Genomic DNA, 21,049 nt, shown 5'->3' on the forward strand with positions numbered 1-21,049 from the left:
AGACATAACTTCCCCTTTCCCCAGCACTGTATATTTGGGAAGACAGAATTAAAAACAGGCAGGCTGGGTATGCTGGCCTAGGCCTGCAGCCCAGATAACTCAGGAGGCTGTGGCAAGAGCACAGGGTTCGAGGTCAACCTGGGCAATTTAGTGAGCCCCTGTCTCAGAAGAAAACATAAAAAGAGCTGTGAATGTGGCTCAGTGGTGGAGTGCCCCTTGGTTCAGTCCCCAGTGCTGCAACAAACAACCAGAAGTCCAGTTGCCAACTATAGTGAACGTGAGCACTTAGAATAATCTAAATTGTTAATGTAAGGAAAATCCCACGGAAAGACGCCGGACACGGGAAATCACATAAGGGAGTTTATTAAGCAAACAGAGTGTCTCCCTGCAGGGTAAGAGAGAAAATGAGAGGAAAAGAGAAAGGAAAAGAAAGGGCGTGCACTAGAGAGAGTGGAAAGCCAGGAGGATAGAGAAAAGTGAGGAAGACAGACAGAAGAATGGAAAAAGATGGCAGGGAAGCTATAGTAAACAGTTGAATTCCCCCGGGCTAACAGGGGACCAATATCGAAGAAGGAGTCTTGCAAGCTGACTGATGAACGGTTAGCTAGCCAGGATGTTCACAGATTGACAAGTGGTTGGGAGGCAGGAAAATTACTGCACCTGATGGGCGGGGGAGCAGCTTTATACTTTACAGTTAAGAACATTTGACCCAAAAGATTACAATTGAGGTTGAGTCAGTTTACTGATGGTATGTCAGAAATGGGGCTATGATGTGAAATTTTTGTGGGTGAATTCTGTCCAGAAGTTCTTAGGACCATAATTATATATATCCTGAATTTTGGATTAAAAACTTTTTTTTTGCAGTGCTGGAGATGGAACCCAGGACCTTACACATGCTAGGTAAGCGCTCTAACCCTGAGCTCCACGCCCCCAGCCCCAGAGTTTTACCGCAGAATTAGCAATGATACTATTGATTTCTTCCTCATTGCCCACTTTTCTATTTATTTCTGTAAATAGGTTCTATGTATTTTGTGGCAAAGGGACCTCCTGAGGACAAGGTTATATCCAAAGCAGGAGATAATCAACCTTATGGTGTGTTTTGGAAAAATATTATTGTTACTTTTTTTCATTTAGGTTTTCTTTTTTTGGTACCGGGGATTGAACTCAGGGGCACTTGACCACTGAGCCACATCCCCAGCCCTGTTTGTGTATTTTATATAGAGATAGGTCAAGAGTTATATAGAGTTGCTTAGTGCCTCGCTTTTGCTGAGCCTGGCTTTGAACTTTCAGTCCTCCTGCCTCAGTCTCCTGGGTCACTGGGATTACAGGCATGTGCCACTGTGCCTGGCTTCATTTAGTTTTTATATATGGATACATTAACCATATCATCCAATCTCTGGCAAAGAAAAATAGGTTTATAGGGGGTTAACTATTTAGATATTCAAGACCTCAGTGTGATCATATATATACTCATAATGCTATCTTATACTTGATATTTCCATGCAGAGTATTTAATTTTCTCAAAAACTTAGTTTTTCCTTCTGATAAATTTAGATTAGAGGTACCAGTTTTTCTTGGAGAGATTTTTAGTTCAGATAAAATATTTCAGGTAAAAATCTCAGCTCCAGCTCCAAACTCACTAGCTGTGTAACTTTGGGCAAATTAATCAACCTAAATTTCAGTGTCTTCTTCAGGATTGTTGTGAAAATTAGCAGCAACAAGAGGAAAGTGTCTAACAGGATGCTATGTACTAATTGTCTTTTCAAAGTCCATATTCTAAACAAAGCCTCAACTCATAAGGTAATGGTATTTGGAGATGAAGCCTGTGGAAGGTAATTAGGTTTAGACAAGGTCATGAGAGTGGGATCTACATAATAGGATTAGTGCTTTTAGGTAGCTTAGAGGTGGAGTGTGTGGTTAGTATGTGCAAGGACCTGAGTTTAGACCCCAGCACCAACTAGAAAACAGAGAGAGAGGGAGAGAGGGTCAGAGAGCATACTCTCTCTGTCTCTGCCATGGGAGGACATAACTCTGTCTGTAGGCCAAGAAAAGGGCTCTCACTAGAATCTGCTCAAGCTGATGTGAGACTTCCAGCCTCCAGAACTATGAGAAAATCAACTTTTTTTGATGAGGCCTCTCATTCTAGGCCGTCTGTAGTATTTTGTGATGGTAGTCCAAGCCAACTGAGATACAGGGCCAGGCACATAGTAAGACTGACAAAACTCGTTCACTTGTTTCAGTCTGACCTTAGAAAGGAGAAATTTCTTCTCTGTTCTTGAGGTAGCAACTATTTATGTGGGCTTGTTTTCTGACCCTAATTCAGAAGAGACTCACCTACTATTTAAGCCTTATTTGCATTTCTTTGGCCTTTGCAATACTGAACATCCCTTTACTTCGCAGAATGCTCATTGGTTCTGATTCTGGTTTACTCCATTGGTTGGATTATCTATTTTTATTCTAATGAGGATAGAATTATACTGATATGATCAGAAGATGACCTTATTAATTTTATACTTTTTTTTGGAGCCAATATTGATAGGGAAAATAAGAAAGTGGAAAAGAGTCAGGCTTTGAGTTTTGTGACAAGGAAGATCCTACACAGGATAGGATTTGATGTGAGAGTAGGATAATTTACAGGATGGTCCCCCCAGCCCCGACCCCATTACCTGCAGAGTTTACTTTTCATACTAAGCTACAAAAATGAGGTAAGGGGCAACAGTAATACTTAGGATATTATTACCTGCAGATAGATTATTTTTGTTTTGAAAATTGTGAGAGAAAATTAGGTGCAGTTTTTTTCCCCATAAGCAGGAGTGCATTGTTTTTATTATAATATGATGATATTAAATATATTTTTTATGGTCTCTGTTTCCACTAGCAGGAAGCCTTTATGGAAGGCAGGAATTGTGGATTGATTTACTTTGTATCCTAAACACCTAGGACCGTAAGTGTGCAATAAATACCTGGTGAACAAATGAAGGCCCAAGCAGGGAGTAAGAACTATTTTTCTACTAGAGATTCATTAAAAAGTGTTGTTAAGGTTGGCAATGAGAGGTGATGACATTCTCAAAGAAATATAGCCTCACTAGTCAATAGGTTCATTCATCTCCCAGTAGAATGAATGCAATGTGAGAGAGAAAAGAAATGCTCTCAAATCACAGGCGTGTCTCTGGCTTAGAATCATATTTCAGGAGAAAGAAGACATCTTAAGAAAGGGGTAGAAAGACCAAGGAAATATTTGAAGAGTGTCAAGAGATTCAGTGGATACTGGGGAAATCACAGGTACTATTGGAGAGTCTGAAGCTGTTAAGATGGTAGCAACGTCAGTAATAACTAAGTAAGCTTGAAAGCATTGGATCTTTGACCAGCTGCCAAACTGCCTATTCATTGAGTGTTTTGTCCCCTGGTTGCCCTTGAGTACCTGAATCAGGCTTTCTCTGTGCATGTTGTCATTGTGCCCATAGGAAACTCTGCCACAGGTGTTCTTAATGCCCCCTCTCCATGCAAAAAGTAGATGAAGACAGTTCTGTCCAGGAGATGGAAAATATCCCAGAGAGAGCCCCTGACAGCTGGAATCCAATTTCTTCTTCTTCTTCTTTTTTTTGGGGGGTGGGGTGAGGGATGTTAGGCATTGAACCCAGAGGCACTAGACCACTGAGCCACATCCCTAGCCTTATTTTGTACTTTATTTAGAGACAGGGTCTCACTAAGTTGCTTAGCATCTTGCTTTTGCTGAGGCTGGCTTAGAACTTGAGATCTTCCTGCCTCAGCCTCCCAAGCCACTGGGATTATAGGTGTGTACCACTGTACCCAGTGGGAATTCAGTTTCTTAATATATATTTTAAAAGTTCTATTGGTTTTATTTGAAACATAATTCAATTATTTCTCTCCTAATCATCAACATGTTAAAAATATTGAAAACTGGGGAAATAGAGATACCTGCTAGTGTTTCGTATATAATGAATGACAAAAAAATTAGTTATAAAAGCAACCATTTCAATTGGGTGTGGTGGTGCACACCTATAATCCCAGTGACTCAGGAGGCGGAGGCAGGAGAATCAAAAGTTTGAGGCCACCCTCAGAAACTTAGTGAGCCCCTTTAAAATAAAAAATAAAAATGACTGGGGATGTGATCCAGTGGTGTATTGCACTTGGGTTCAATCCCCAGCACCAAAAAAACAAAACAACCCCTCCCCTCCCCCCTCACCTAAAAAGCAACCATTTCTTTCATTCTTGCCTCATGTCAGCATTTCAAGCTGGGCTTATCTGGGCAATTCCTGTGCTAATGTTGCTTGGGGTCACAAATGAGACTTCAGTCATCTTGTGCCTTGACAGGCTGGCTCTGAGAAGATGATTTCATGCATATGTCTGGTGGTCTGTGCTGGTTCTCGGCTAGGCCATAGTGTCCAACAGATAAGCTCCAGTCTTCTTCAAAGATGACACTATTGATTTCTGAAGTTCAGTCATAGTTGGCTGACTCCATTGCTCAGAGCTCAAGCTGAGGCAGAACATCATGGTAGAAGAGTATGGCAGAGAGAGCTTTCTTGACATTTTTAAAACTGGAATCTGTTATAAGTAGAGAATGAAGAAGGATAATGGGCTCCTGCTGCTAATAAAACTCTGAAACAAAAAGCACAGAGGTTCCTCTGCCAAGCAGAAACAATCTTTTCATAAACCCTGGGTTTCAGGGCACACATTGTAATAATTCCGAGACTAAGCAGCTCATGGCCAGTGTTGTGATTTTCCCTCTCTAAAGGTCTTGCTTAGGCCACTTCCTTTCTTTTATGTGTCTGAGACATGTATGATTGAAGTGGAACTGGGTTCTCTATGACCTTTTTGGCATCTTGCACCCATTGTTGGTCTGGTTCTCCTGTCTAATGTGTCTTGTGGTTTATATCAGTGAACAGTCAAATCTGCAAGAGAAGCATGGTTGTGAGCATCCACAGCATCAAGTTCCAAAGCCATTTTGACCGTGTCCTCTTGCTCTGGAAATCAGCACCCAGCTGTTTCATACTTCCTGTGTCCTTATTGGTTGAGGCCAATTAGACATCACTGAATCCTTTCCTCAGAGTGGTCAGAGGCAGCCAGTTTACAGCAATTTGGGCATAAGTTCAGATTGGAAGGGTATATTACTCTGGCCACTTTGAAATCCAATACAGTCTAACCTAAATAAAAGAGGAACTTATTGATTCTTATATCTGAAAAGTCAGGCAGAGCTGGATCTCAAGTGTGCCAGGGACCTTTTTCTCTGACTTTCCTTCTGTGTCTGCTTCAAGCTTTTACCTCCTGGAAGCAACATAGCCCCAGGTTTACATGGGCCTAATAGCCCAAGGTTATGAGGAAGCATGCACTTTTGTCCTGGTAGCACAGCAAAAGTCCCTAGGTGGACACCAACAGGTATGGGGCGAGTCACACGACTGTCACTGAAGCAATAGATTTGGGCACATGTCTGATCTTAGGTGGGAGTGAGACAGTCTTAAGAACTGAGACAGGGCTTACTTGTGGAAGAAGGGAGAGGTTTCTTGAAGGAATTTTAGGAAAACCAGACACCATATGCCCACAGAAATAAGATGTTCCATAGAGAATCTGGGTGGAGCAGAAGTGGAACCACATTCTGAAATCACCATCAGTGCCTCCAGTACTTCCACAGGCTACAGCCAGCTCGCACAGGGGGGCCAGCTTCTACAACCTTGGCCACTGTGGTTATCTGAGAGCCTGAGAAGTAGCAGCAAAGGGTGGAGAGTGGGTAGGTAGTAATCAGCTCTTGGACTAGGTTGGGGGGATGAACATACCTACAAATGCAGTCCAGTCCAGAGCACCAAGGACATTCTCAGCTATGGCCTTTAGAGAAGGTAGTGGTGGTTGGAGGTTATGCACATGATTCTAGGCAGAAGGCTTCTAGTTAATGTCTTCTTAGCCTTCAGAACTCAGTTTGAATCACTAGATTCCACCTGCCAAGAATAAGTCTGACTCTGAACTCTTCTATCATAGTGCTTTTTACAGTTATCTCATGTAATTGCATGCAAATCAAATTTACTTATAATTATTTGAGTAAGATCTACCACTTGCATGTAAGATCTGTTACCTGCATGGGGGTAAGCTCCATGAAGATAGGTCCCTACCAGTTTTGCCTACTGTTGAATACCTAGTACGTAGCCCAATGCCCAACACATTTATAATCTAACAGTACCAATTTTTTTTAGATGAACTAAGGACACATAGGTTTTGGTAGTAGTGATTAGTTTTAGTATGAAAATGTAACAAACGCCTCCTCATCTTGTATCATACAGTTTGACATTTTCATTTCTCCTTTCATTTGGCTGAATGAATGAGGGGCGATTTTATGTAGTTGAGCTAACTGGATAATCAAAATTTGAATAATTAGGAACTCCTTTTTACTGTATATGATTTAAATGAAAAGTACGATCTATTTGGAATATAATTAAGAACCTTAGAAGTCTTTGGGCTTATTGGAAGTTCTTATCAGAAAACCTACACATGTTGCTTCTGAATATTATTAACCCTGGATTCCTTTAATTGTGTTGAGTGAAAGTTTGGTCCTAGATATGAATGCCCAAATCCTTCCACCTTGTTTAAAACTGTTGAAGGTCATTTTAAACCCAAGTGTAGCTGGGCACGATGGCATGCGTCTTTAATCCCAGTGGCCTGGGAGACTGAGGCAGGGGGCTTGCAGGTTCAAGGTCATTCTCAGCAAGTTAGCAAGGCCCTGAGCAAAAGGGCCTTTTGAGACCGTGTCTCAAAAGAAAAAATAAAAAGGACTTGGGATGTGGTTAGGTGCCCCGGGTTCAATCCCTGGTACCCAAACCAAACAAAACTGAAGTATAAACAAGGGTGCACACATATGAGTGTGTGCTTTGGGCCCTGGCTCCTGTCCTTGGTCCTCCCAGGCACTCTGTCATCCTGGGTTGTAGCTGTGGCACCTTTCAGCAGGCACTGTGCTCAAGGTTTGTGCATCAGCCTCCTCTCCTATGAGCAACTAGAAGGTAAGTGTTGTCCAATAATTTGAAGAATCAAAATTATTTGATAAAATGTCTTTTACTTTTTAAATAGATTGTTAATAACAAAACTGCTGAATTTTTTTGTTAGTTTTGAATTAATAAGAACAGTAGCCACTAGAAAACAAACCCCACCTAACTGTGCTTTATATCTTTTCTCCCCCAGTGTACCTGTAGATCTTCGGGATGATGTGTTTAATTTGATTTGCCTGGTTCCGCTGGGCATTGCAATATTTCAGATTCTGGTTTGGAGTCCATTTTCAATCAGGACCAAGGCAGACTACACAGGGACTCTTTAAGGGCGGCACCAACTGTTATGGGATCCAAACGTCTTCAGGAGTTTGTTGGTTCTTATGGTGTTTACACGTACCCAAAGGCACAGCTGATTGTTTAATCTCTCATTTGTTTAGAAAACAAAATTTAGAAGTCCAACAAGTCTTAGGGCTTTTTGACTCTCTAATTTAAATATAAAGTAAGGCCTTTCTTTTGGTTATTTCCAAATGGTCTTGTAGCCTGGACACACCTATAACTCTTCACCAGTGAATTGCTATGTAAGTTTCCAGAGTCCATCTGGTTGTGTATGCTACTACTCTCTTTGATGATTTTAAACTTCATATTGCTTCTCTGACCAATTTTATTAATGACTCTTTTATTCTTTTCATTAAAACTACACCACCATTATCTGTAGATTCTCTTATGATTAAGAATAAGAAGAAACACTCCCTGATTTCAAAATATATTATAAAACTATTGGATCAAAACAGCATGGTACTGGCATAACTACAGACACACTTTTCCAATGGAACAAAATAGATATCCCAGAAATAAACCCATATGTTTATAGTCAACTGATTTTCAACAAAGAGGCCAAGAGCACACAATGGGGAGAAGAAAGTCTCCTCAATAAATGGTGTTGAAAAAACTGGATATCCATATGCATAAGAATGATATTGAACCCTTACACCATACACAAAATCAACTGAAATGGATTAAAGACTTAAATACCTAAAACTATTGAAGAAAACACGGAAAAAACTTCAAATTAGGATTATATCAAACTAAAAAGTTTCTGTATATCAAAGGAAACAAAAATGGAGTGAAGAAACAACCCAAAGATTGGGAGAAAATATTTTCAAAGCATGCATCTGATAAAAAACTGAACTCCGTGGCAGGAAAAAAAACCCTGATTTAAAAATGGGCACAGGACCTGAACAAACATTTCTCAAAAGAAGATATACTGGTAGACACTGTTATGTCTACACATGTCTATACATGAATATATGCTCAACATCTCTAACCATAAGAGAAATGCAAATTAAAGCCACATTCTTCTTAGAATGGCTATTATCAAAAAGACAAAAGATAGTAAGCTTTTGTGAAGATGTGAAGAAAAAGGAATCTGGTATATTGTTGGTGTGAATGGAAATTGTTCTAGTTGTTTTGGAAAAACTGGAGGTTCCTGAAAAACATAAAAATAGGATTATTATATAATCTAGTCATCTCACTTCTAGATCCATGTGCAATAATTGAGATCAGCATATCAAAGAGATATCTGTGCTTCCATGTTCGTTTTAGCATTATTCACAATAACCAGGCTATGAAAGTGACCTTAATGTCCAACAGACTAGTGGGTAAAGAAAGTGTGGTAGGAACACACAGTGGAATATTATTCAGCCTTAAACGAGAAGGAAATTCTGTCATTTTCAATAACATGGATGAATCTGGAGGACATTGTGCCAAGTGAAATAAGGCAGGCATAGAAAGACAAATACCACATCTTCTCACAGAGATGGAATCTAAGAGTTCATCTCAGAGAAAGAGAGTAGAATGTTGGTTACCAGAGGCTGAGAGATGGGAGAGATGGGGAAGGAGGCAAATGTTGGCTGAAGTTTCAGTTAGCTGAGTAAGTTGTAGTGATCTATTGCACGGCATGGTGACCATAGTCAATCAGTTTGCATTTCAACATTGCTAAAAGAATAGGTTTTAAATGTTCTTATCACCAAAATCTGTCATAAAAAACTGTAATGACCATGTTAGTTTGATTTAATCTTCGGTAGATTATGTGTGCATACACTAAAACATCACTTTGTACCCTATAAAATTAGAGTTGATTCATACACGTGGGAAAGGCCAGGACTGAGATGGCTTCTCTGTCTCTGACATCTCTACTTCATGGTTGTTTCTTGTTTGCCTGTGTGTGCACACATACACGCACCTAACTGATGGAGTACCGGACCCCTCAATTTAGCCACCCAGCTTCTTTCGATGGACTCAGATTCTTGGTGCCTGCTCAGATTTAATTTGAACATTTAATCAGAACAATAATAAGCTCAGTGAATCATGTATACATTTATGTGCTAGTGTAACTTAAGAACCAATTCCTTGAAAAAAAGTCTATATATTTTACATGCATAACTTTATTGTAAATGTTGATAAAAGGCTGTATCAAACATGATTTAAAAGAATAAAATCTATCAGAGGTTAAGGTGTAGCTAAGTGGTAGAGCACATGGTTAGCATGCATGAGGCCCTGGGTTCAATCCCAGCACCCAAATCAATCAACCAACCAACCAACCAATCATACTCTTTATTGTAAATTCCATACACCTGTAATTTCACTTTTTTTGGTGTGCTGGGAATTGGACCTGGGGTTCTTTATCACTGAGCTCCTTTTTATATTTTATTTTGGGACAGGGTCTCACTAAGTTACTGAGGGTCTCAAGTTGCCGAGGTTGGTTTTGAACTTGGGATCCTCCTGCCTCAGCCTCCCAAGTTGGTAGGATTATAGGTATGAGCCACGGTGTCCAGCTTCACTGTAAGTTTTTATGATTTACAATAGAGTCACCAAGTCAAGATGATGAGTAATTGCTTGGTTATGTTCAGTTCATCAAAGAAGTTAAGTCATTGACCAAAGAAAATAGTTCCAACCTAAACATTGTATGTTTTTGTGTATGTTGATGAGTAAGACAACAGTGAAACAGTAGAGACCCATTTCAGTATTTCATTCATCACCAATGATATGACTGCAGTCTTTGCTGAATTGAATGACTGGTTTTAAATACTGGGAAGAATATTTCCTTAATTTTTTGTGCTTTTCAGTGTAATGGCTATAAATGTGACCGTTTTGAGTTTATTTTGTATTATTAGCATTTTCCTTTCTTCTATTTTTTTCCCTTTGCTGTGCTGGAATCCAGGGCTTCACACTTGCTAGGCAAGTGCTCTACCACTGATACACTCCCCCAGCCATTCCTTACTACTTTAAGTCTGCAGCAAAAGTCAGTAAACTATAGCCTCAGGACCAAATTTAACCTGTGCCCTATTTTTGTACTGACTGAGATCCAACAACCAAATAAGACTATGTGAGAGGCTGTCTGTGGTTCACAAAGCCTAGAGTGCTAACCAGCTTTTTACAAAAAAAGTCTTTTGACCACAATCTAGATAAAGCAACAACAACAAACCCACAATAATATATACTGATTTCCATAGGGCAAATATTTTTACTTTTGTCCTGGTCAATTTTAAGCTACCTATGTGATATAATTGAACACAGATTTGGGAAGAACTGAGAAGTAGCATAAAATATTTCAGGTATGACAGACATTAATAGCCCCAAGAGCATAAATAAGAGTAAAATAATCAGGAGATAATACTTTTTTGGTATCACCTTTATTTTTTCACCTTTACTTTAATATAATTTATTTCATTATAAATATATATATGCACATATCTGTGTATATATATTAATTTTGAATAATGTCTGCTTAAAAACCTGCGGTTCTTTGGTCTGTGGGTGAGCAGTGGAGGTGGAGCAGACCTGATCCATATTTTGAGTTTTCTGATCCACAGCAGGGTGTTGCAGCAAGACAGTACAAACATGGTACATTTCCCAAATTTGTTTTCACTTTGCTTTCCCTGAAACCAGCAAAGTTCTCCTGCAGGGTCTTCAGTTAGGGAGGGTTACGGGTGGGGATGGAGATTTCATTATCTTCCAGAAAGGTCTACTAATCATAAATTCATGAGCCTAAGGCAGGAGCTTAAGATTGTGAAGTTTGGATTTGTATGAGACAGATATGGTTGATTTAAATCCAACAATATCAGTATTATAATAAATACAAAAGATCTAAACACACTGAGACAAATTGTTATATTGAATAAAAATATGATCTAATCATATGCAATGCACAAAAGCCTATTTTAAAGAGAGACATGTTAAAAGGATAGAAAAATGTAACACGTAAACACTAATCAAAAAACGTTGCAGTGGCTATATTAATATCAAAGTTGACTTCAGGAGAAGGAGTATTGCTAGAGATACACGGGGAAATCATATGATAAGTTAAATTAACCAAGAAGATAAAATAATCATAAATGGGTATGCGTGTGACAACAGAGCTCCAAAATGCATGAAGCAAAAACTGGTGGAAGAGAAGGGAAAAATAGAGAAACTGACAATTCTAGGTGGAGACTTCAATACTTCTCATTTAACAATCTGCAGAACAAGTAGTTAGAAAACCATCAAGGATGTAGATGTGATCTGTGCTATCAAGAAACTTGATTGATTGACATTAATAGAACACTCTGCCCCACAACAGCAAAACAGACATTCTTTTTTTTTAGTGCAAACAGACTATTAACCAAGACAGACAATTTCTGGGCAATAAACCAAATGGCGGCAAATATGAAAGAATAGAAATCAAAACATATCCTATGATCACAATGAAATTAACTTAGAAACTAATAATAAATAAGCCTGAGAAGTCCTCAAATATCTAGAGGTTAAAAATATATTTCCAAATAACTCATGGGTCAAAGGGAATGTCATAAAGGAAATCAGAAAATATTTTGAATTGAAGAGAAATGAAACACAACATAATAAAATTGGTGGGATGCAACAAAACACTGCATAGAGGGAAATTTAAGGCATTAAATGCTTATATTAGAAAAGAGATGTCTCAAATCAATGATCCATGTTTCTAGAAAAAGAACAAATTAAACCCAAATTAAGAAAGTGATAAAGATCAGAGGCCAATAAAATTGAAAAAATCAGTTATGCCAAAAGCTAGTTCTTTGAAAATACCATTAGAATTGATCACTTTTCACCAGAGTATTCAAGAAAAGGAGAGAAGACATAAATTTCCAATATCAGGATTGAAAGAGGGGGTATTCATCATCATTTAAATTATACAGACATATAAAGGATAATAAGGAAATATTTTGAAATCTTTGTACCAATATGTCTGACAACTTAGATATCTTCCAACAAAGAAAACTCCAGACCCAGATGGTTTCACTGGCAAATTATACCAAACATTTAAAAAAGAAATACAAAAACTCTTTTTAAAAATTGAAGAGAATACTGCCAGGTTTATTCTGTGAGATCAGTATGACCCAGCTATCACAAAGACATAAAAAGAAGACTATAGACCAATATTTTTCATAAACATAGATTAAAAAGTTTTCAATAAAATATCAATAATTCTAATCTAGCTAATATAAGCATAATAAATGGGGTTAACTTTTGGAGTGCAGTGTTGATTCACCATTCAGAAATCATTCGTCATAACAGAAAAAGGAATAAAAGCCATATGATCATCTTAATTGATGCAGAAAGAGCATTTGATGAAATGCAATATCCACTCATACAAAAAACTCTCAGCACACTAGGAGTAAAAGTAGAATCTCCCAACCTGATGAAATTTGTACCAAAAAAAAAAAAAAAAAAAAAAAAAAAAAAAAAATAAATAAATAAATAAATAAATAAATAAAACAAAGCAAAACAAAGAAACCTGCAACTAATATCATCCTTAATGGTGAAAAACTGAATACTTTCCTCCTAAATTTGGAAAAAGATACTTCCCACTACTGTTCAAAACCACACTGGAGAACCTTGTCTGTACAATAAAGCAAGAAAAAATAGATAAAAGCATACATATTTGGAGGAAGAGATAAAACTCTGTTAGCAGATGAAATGATAATCTATGTAGACAAATCCAAAGAACATAAAACAAAACTACTAGATCTAATAAGTGAGTTTAGCAGGGTCACAGGATACAAGGTCAATATACAAAAATCAATTATAATTCTATGTTAGTTGGAATGAACAATTGGAAATCTTTTCAAAAAAATTACTGTTTACAACAGCATAAAAAGAACAATGAAATACAGATTTATTTATCTTTAAATATGTGCAAGAGATTATGATAAAAACTAGAAAGCACTGATGAAAAGTTTAAACACATATCCTGTTCATAGATTAGAAGACTAAATCTTTAAAATTTTTTTTAATTTTTTGTTTGTTCTATTTAGTTATACGACAGCAGAATATATTTCTATTCATTGTACACACATGGCGCACACCTTTTCATTTCTCTGGTTGTACACAATGTAGAGTCACACCATTCGTGTGATCATACCTGTATGACATCCATCTCATTCTCTCCACCCCATTCCCCCCCACTCCCCTCATTCCCCTCTGCCCAATCCAAAGTTCCTTCATTTTTCCCTTACCCCCCCTCACCCCTGTCACGTATCAACATCCACTTATCAGAGAAAACATTTGGTGTTTGGATTTTTGGGATTGGCTTATCTTGCTTAGCATGATATTCTCCAACTCCTTCTATTTACCTGCAAAATGCCATAATTTTATTCTCCTTTAAGGCTGAGTAATATTCTATTGTGTATATATATCAGTTTCTTTATCCATTCATCTGTTTAAGGGCACCATAGTTTGGTTGGTTCCATAGTTTAGCTATTGTGAATTGAGTGGCAGAATATATTGATGTAGCAGTATCACTATAGTATGCTGATTTTAAGTCCTTTGGGTATAGGCGGAAGAGTGGGATAATTGGTCAAATGGTGGTTCCATTCCAAGTTTTCTAAGGAATTTCCACACTGCTTTCCAGAGTGGCTGCACCAATTTGCAATCCCACCAGCAATGTATGAGCGTACCTTTTCCCTCACATGCTCGCCAACACCTATTGTTGCTTGTATTCTTGATAATTGCCATTCTAATTGGAGTGAGATGAAGTCTTAGTTTTGATTTGCATTTCTCTAATATATTTGTTGATCGATTGTCTATCTTCTGTGAAGTGTCCTCTCAGTTCCTTAGCCCATTTATTGATTGGGTTATTCGTATTTTTGGTGTTAAGTTTTTTGAGTTCTTTAAAAACTCAGGAGATTAATGCTCTGTCTGTAGTGCGTGTGGTAAAGATTTTCTCCCACACTGGAGGCTCTCTCTTCACGTTATTGATTGTTTTCTTTGCTGAGAAAAAGCTTTTTAGTTTGAACTATTCCATTTATTGATTCTTGATTTTATTTCTTTGGGAATCTTGTTAAGGAAGCCTGGCCCTAAGCTGACATGATGAAGATTTAAGGCCTACCTTTTCTTCTATTTGGTACAGGATCTCTGGTCTAATTCCTAAGTCCTTGATCCATTTTGAGTTGAGTTTTGTGCAGGGTGATAAATAGGGATTAGAAGACTAACTAGGAGCAATGGTGCAAGCCTATAACCCCAGCAACTCAGGAGGCTGAAGCAAGAGAATTGCAAGTTTGAGGCCAGTTTGGGCAACTTAGTGAGATCCATCTCAAAATAAAAAGGAAAAAGGGTTAGGAATGTAGCTCAGTGGTAAAGAGCCCCTGGGTTTAATCCTCAGCACCAAATGAATGAATGAATGAATGAATGAATGAATGAATGAATGAATGAATAAAATAAAATAAAACATACAAAGGACTGGGAATGTAGCTCAGTGGCAAAGTGCTTGCTTAGCATGTGAAAGACCATGGGTTCAGTCCCAGTTCTTCTTTATTTATGAAGAGTAAATAAATAGAAAGAACTAAGGGACTGGGGTTGTGGCTCAGTGGTAGAGCACTTACTTGACATGTGTGAGGCACTGGCTTCGATTCTCAGCATTGCATTAAAAAATAAACATGTCCATCTACAACTAAAAAAAAAAAAAAAGAACTAAGGGTATAATCAAGAACATGTAGTTTTGACAAATGATACAGGATAGAGTTCAGACATAAAACTACACATCAATGAAAACTGATTTTTGAAAATGGTACAACAGCAATTTAATGGGGGAAGGATAGTATTTTCAACAATTAGATGTCCAATGATAGAACAAAACAAAATGAGAAGCTCAACCCATACCTTGTACCAAAGTACAAAATTAAAATGGATCATAGACATAAAATAATATTTAAAGTCATAAATCTTTTAGAATAAAACAGGAGAAATCCTTGTGTTCTGGGACAGGAAAGATTTCTTAGACATGACAACAAATATATTATCATAAAAGCAAAACATTGATAAATTCGACTTCACCAAAATTTAAAAATTCTAATTTTTGAAAGATATCAGGAAGATGAAAACGTAAGCCACAGATCAGCAGAAGATATTTGCAAAATGCCTATTTGATAAAAGACTTAAATGTAGACTATATGAAGAACTCTCAACTCAATTATAAGATGACAATAAAAATTGGGCAAAAATTTGAACAGACACTTCATGGAAGAAGACAAAAAAAATCCAGGGAAAGGTGCTTAACATTATTGACCATTAGGAAAATGTGAACTAAAACCATAATGAGGTATCAATAAAAACTGACAATACTAAGTGTTGATGAGGATGTGGAGCACCCAGAACTCTCATACATTCCTGGTAAGAATTAAAGTGGTGCAGTTACTTTGAAAACTGGTTCAGTACGTTTTTCTTTTTCCTGATGTGCTGGGGATCAAACTCAGAGCCTCAAGCATGCTAGGCAAGTACCAGACTGAGCTACGTCCCTATACCATTTTAGCTTATTTTTAGACAGGGTTTCTCTAAGTTGCCCAGGCTGGGGAAACTCTGAGTCTTCCTGCCTCAGCCTCCCAAGTAGCTCTCTGTGCCACCACTGTACCTGGCACTGACAGTTTTCTTTTCTTTCCTTTTTTTCTCTTTCATATATATATATATATATGTATATTTCATAAATATATATATGTATATTTGGGCTTGAACCCAGTGTCACTCTATCCCCAGTCTTTTTTTTTTTTTTTTTTTTTTTAGTACTGGGGATTGAACTCAGGGCATTTGACCACTGAGTCACATTCCCAGCCCTTTGTGGAATTTTATTTAGAGACAGGGTCTCACTGAGTTGCTTAGTGCCTTGCTTTTGCTGAGGCTGGCTTTGAACTCTCTATCCTCCTATCTCAGTCTCCTGAGCCGCTGGGATTAAAGGTGTGCACCACCCTGTTAAGCAAGACATCCCCAGTCCTTCAAAAAACTTTTTTTTTTTTTTTTTTTTAATTTTTGAGACTGAGTCTCAATAAGTTGTCCAGCCTGGCCTTGAACTTGTCATTCTCCTGCCTTAGCCTCCTCTTTAACTATATGTTTGATGTGATCTAGAAATCCCACTGTAGCTTTTTGCCTAAGAAGAGATAAAAATTTATGTTCACACAAAACATGTATACAAATGTTTATGGCAGTTTTTTTTCTTAATTACCCCCAAATAGCTGGAAACAATCCAAATGCCCTTCAGCTGACTAGTGATGGTAAAGAAATTGTGGCATGTCTACATCATGGATTACTTCACATCAATAAAAATTTTATATAGACTATTTTATATGAACGTCAAGTGCATCATGCTAAGTGCAAGAAGACAGGCTCAAAAAGACTGTGCTGTATGACTCCATTTATATAATAAATAGTGCAGAAAATACATCGGTAGCTGCCAGCGCTTGGAGTTGGAAGAAAAGTGTTGCTTGCGAAGGGCACAGGGAATTTGTTTAGGTTATGGGGTTATTTCGTATATTAATTTTGGTGGTGGTTACATAGTTGTACCCATTTGTCAAAATTCATAAATCGTACACTCAAGAAGGTGAATTAATTGCCTGACTTAAAAATTTATATATAGAAATTGTTTTCATTTTCTTTTTGGAAGGTTGTCCTAAAGTAATTGCTCAAATCCCATTTGATTTGCTATTTGAAATGTCATTTTATTTTTTCAGATGATCTCAACACAAAAAATGGGTTCATGTTTATTTATTTGTCCTTTATAGTTATATATGACAATAGAATGTATTTTGACATATTTTACATACATGGAGTGTACCTTCCCATTCTTCTGGTTGTACATAATGTGAATTACATTGGTCATGTATTCATATATGCACATAGGATATAATGTCTGATTCATTCTACTGTCTTTCCTATTCCCATCTCCCCACCCTTCCCTTCATTCCCCTTTGTCTAATCCAAAGTACTACTTCTATTCTTCTCTACCCCCGGCCCCTTATTGTGAGTTAGCATCCGCACATCAGAGAGAACATTTGGCCTTTGGTTTTTTGGGATTGGCTTATCTTACTTAGTATGCTATTCTCCAACTCTGTCTATTTACCAGCAAATGCCATAACTTCATTTCTCTTTATGGCTGAGTAATATTGTGTATATATACACAGTTTCTTTATCCATTCATCTGTTGAAGGGCACCTAGTTGAAGTTGAAGGGAAACTAGTTCCATAGTTTAGCTATTATGAATTGAGTTGCTATAAACATTGATGTGGTTGCATCACTGTAGTATGCTAATTTTTAGTCCCTGGGTATAAACTAAGAAGTGGGATAACTGGGTTAAATGATGGTTCCATTCCAAGTTTTCTAAGGAATCTCCATACTGCTTTCCAGAGTGGTTTCACGATTTGCAGTTCCACCAGCAAAGTATGAGTGTACTCCTTTCCCCACATCCTCACCAACATTTATTGTTACTTGTATTCTTGATAATTGCCATTCTGAGTGGAGTGAGATGAAATCTCAATGTAGTTTTAATTTGCATTCCTGTAACTACTAGAGATGTTGAACATTTTTTCATATATTTGTTGACCATATTTCTTATTCTGTCACATGTCTGTTCAGTTCCTTTGCCCATTTTTTGATTGGGTTATTTGTATTTTTGTTATTAAGTTTTTTGAGTTCTTTATATACCCTTGAGATTAATGCTTTATCTGAGGTGGCAAAGATTTTCTCCTATTCTGTAGGCTCTCTCTTTACATTCTTGATTGTTTCCTTTGCTGTGAAGAAACTGTTTAGTTTGATACCATCCCATTTGTTGATTCTTGATTTTACTTCTTGTGCTTTGGGAGTCTTGTTGAGGAAGTCGGTTCCTAAGCTAACATAATGGAGATGTGGGTCTACTTTTTCTTCTCTTAGGGTCTCTGGTCTAATGCCTAGGTCCTTGATCCACTTTGAGTTTTGTGCAGGGTTTAATTTCATTTTGCTATACATGAATTTCCAGTTTTCCCAGCACCATTTGTTGAAGAGGCTATTTTTTCTCTAAGGTATGTTTTTTTTTTTTTTTTTTTTTTTTTTTTTTTTGCTTTTTTGTATAGTATGATATAGCTATATTTATGTGGGTTTGTCTCTGTGTATTCTATTCTATACCATTGGTCTACATGTATGTTTTATGCCAATACCATACTATTTTTGTTACTATAGCTCTGTAGTATAATTTAAGGTCTGGTATTATAATACCTCCTGCTTCATTTTCCTTGCTAAGGATTTCTTTGGCTATTATGGGTCTCTTATTTTTCTAAATGAATTTCGTGACTTCTTTTTCCATGTCTATGAAGAATGTCATTTGAATTTTAATAGGACTTGCCTTAAATCTGTATAGCACTTTCGGTAGTATGACTATTTTGACAATATTAATTCTGCCTGTCCAAGGACACCAGAGATCTTTCTTTCCATTTTCTAAGGTCGTCTTCAATTTCTTTAGTGTTTTGTAGTTTTAACTGTAGAGTTCTTTTACTTCTTTTGTTAGATTGCATCCCCAATTTTTTTGAGGCTATAGTGAATGGAGTAGTTTTTCTAATTTTCAGTTGATTCATCTCTCAGGCACAGGAAAGTGATTGATTTATGGGTGTTCATTTTATATCCTGTTTTGCTGAATTCATTTATGAGTTCTAGAAGTTTTCTGATGGAGTTTTTTGGGGCTTTTAAATATAGAATCATGTCGTCATGTGCAAATAGGGATCGAGTTCTTCTTTTTCCTATTCATATCCCTTTAATTTCTTTGGTCTGTCTCATTGCTCTGGCTAGAGTTTCAAGGATAATGTTGAATACAAGTGGTGAAAGAGGCATCCTTGTCTTTTTCCAATTTTTAGAGGGAATGCTTTCAATTTTTCTCCATTTAGAATGATGTTAGCTCTGGGTTTAGCATATATAGCTTTTACAATGTTGAGGTATGTTCCTTCTATCCCTAGTTTTTCTAGTGTTTTAGACATGAACGGATGCTGTATTTTGTCAAATGTTTTTCTCATCTATTGAGATAGTCATGTGATTCTTGTCTTTAAGTCTATGGACTAAATGCTTTTTATTAAATACATATTATTTCTACCGAAGATTGCTCTCTGTCTTCTCTTTTGTGGGCCTCATGGAAAACTCCTTTTCATTAGATTCTAAATCAGTGCACCTGGAATAGTCAGGAAATTCCAGGTTAAGCGGTACTACAGCTGATTCCTATGCTAGTGCGAGGACCTAATGAACACTAGGGGGCAGTAGAGCACCGTGGTGAAGAATGTGAGCTCCCAGTTCAAAGCGCCGGTTTAAAATCCTGTCTAAACCACCTATATGCACTGTGCAGTGAGAGCTTTTTGGGCCTTGAATATTCTGCTGTAAAAAGATGGTTATAAGAGTATCAATCTCATTAGACGGTCAGCAGGACTAAAATCTTTCTTTTTTTTTTGTGACATTAGGGATTGAACACAGGATACTCTACCTTTTTTTTGTGTGTGTGGTACTGGGGATCGAACTCAGCAAGCAGATAGTCTACCTTTGAGCTAAATCCCCAGTCCTTTCTATTTTTAAATTTTTTCCCGTTTTTAATTAGTGCACTGTTTTAGTCAGTATTTTGCTGCTGTGACTAAATGATCTGACCAGCACAATTATGGAGGAGGAATGGTTTATTTGAGGGCTCAGGGTTTCAGAGGTCCATCGAAGTCCCGCTCCATGGAAGGGGCTCCAGGTGAGGCAGAACATCATGGCGGAAGAGCCTGGCAGAGGGAAGCAGCTGACATCATCAGGAAGCGGAGAGACAGAGAGAGACAGACTCTGCTCTCCAGACAGGAAATATATAACCCATAGCCACACCCTACCACTTCAATTGATCCCATCAGGGATTAATTCACTGGTTGGGTTCAGACTCTTACAACCCAAGCATTTCTCCTCTGAACTTTCCTGCATTGTGTCACATAAGAACTTTTGAGGGAGACCTCATATGCAAACCATAACATGCACTATAGTTGTAGAATTCATTGCAGAATGGGAGTCGTTGTTACATATTTGAACATGCACACAATATAACAATATAATTTAGCCAATATTGTTCTGCAGTATTTCCTCCTTTCCTTTAATTTTTTTTTTTTTTTTTTTGAGACAAGGTTCCTTTAAATTGCACAGGCTGGCCTCAAACATGTGATCCTCCCTTCCTCAGCCTTCCACAGGATTGCCCCACCACATCTAGCTGTTACAAGAATGAAAAGAGATGCCATACGTGAAGACTGTTAGCACAATGCCTGGCACCTAGCACATGCTGTCCTTGTTCTGAGGGAAAGTTGGTACCCAGGCAGTGAGTGATGTTGGAGGGGGTTTTTTCTTGAAGGCCCAGATCTAGAATTCCATGAGGCCAAAGTTCATTAGGTATCTATTTCCATGTTCATTTCTAGCATTCTTTTTTGTTTCCAGGTGCTTTACAGTAGACTGGGCAAACCTCACACTATGAAGCAGAGCAGGTGGTGGTGGTGGTGGTGGTGGTGGTAGTGGTGTGTGTGTGTGTGTGTGTGTATGAGAGAGAGTGCGCACATGCAGGAGAGAGATGTGTCAGAAAGGCAAAGGTTCTGATTCAGATCATAAGAAGCTGACAGGTCATAAAGCACACAATTCTCAAAAGATTATAGTCGCTACTTATAACTTTGTCATTATTACATACTATTTGTAGTAAATTATTTCCTGTTTTATGGAGTTTACAGAACTGAATTTGTGAGATTTGTTTTTAAAGTCTGTGG

General features: G+C 37.6%; 1 protein-coding gene across 7 annotated transcripts in view; it reads left to right on the forward strand.

Annotated features, from left to right (window-relative positions):
• METTL9 (methyltransferase 9, His-X-His N1(pi)-histidine) overlaps positions 1–21,049 on the forward strand; it is a 93,550-nt gene that overhangs the window by 23,777 nt on the left and 48,724 nt on the right. For 2 of the 7 annotated variants that reach the window (XM_079120419.1, XM_079120422.1), the window contains 2 exons: positions 865–900; positions 7,183–9,344. The exons of 2 other annotated variants lie outside the window; for them this stretch is intronic. In XM_079120419.1, the coding sequence (XP_078976545.1) occupies positions 865–900; positions 7,183–7,315 (169 nt within the window). In that variant the 3' untranslated portion in view covers positions 7,316–9,344. Of the gene's footprint in view, positions 1–864; positions 901–6,908; positions 7,005–7,182; positions 9,345–21,049 lie in introns of those variants that run through there. 3 more of the 7 variants (XM_079120420.1, XM_079120423.1, XM_079120421.1) reach the window with 2 other exon arrangements.

This window comes from Sciurus vulgaris (genome assembly GCF_902686455.1).
Source record: "Sciurus vulgaris genome assembly, chromosome: 18".
In the NCBI taxonomy this organism is placed as follows: Eukaryota; Metazoa; Chordata; class Mammalia; order Rodentia; family Sciuridae; genus Sciurus; species Sciurus vulgaris.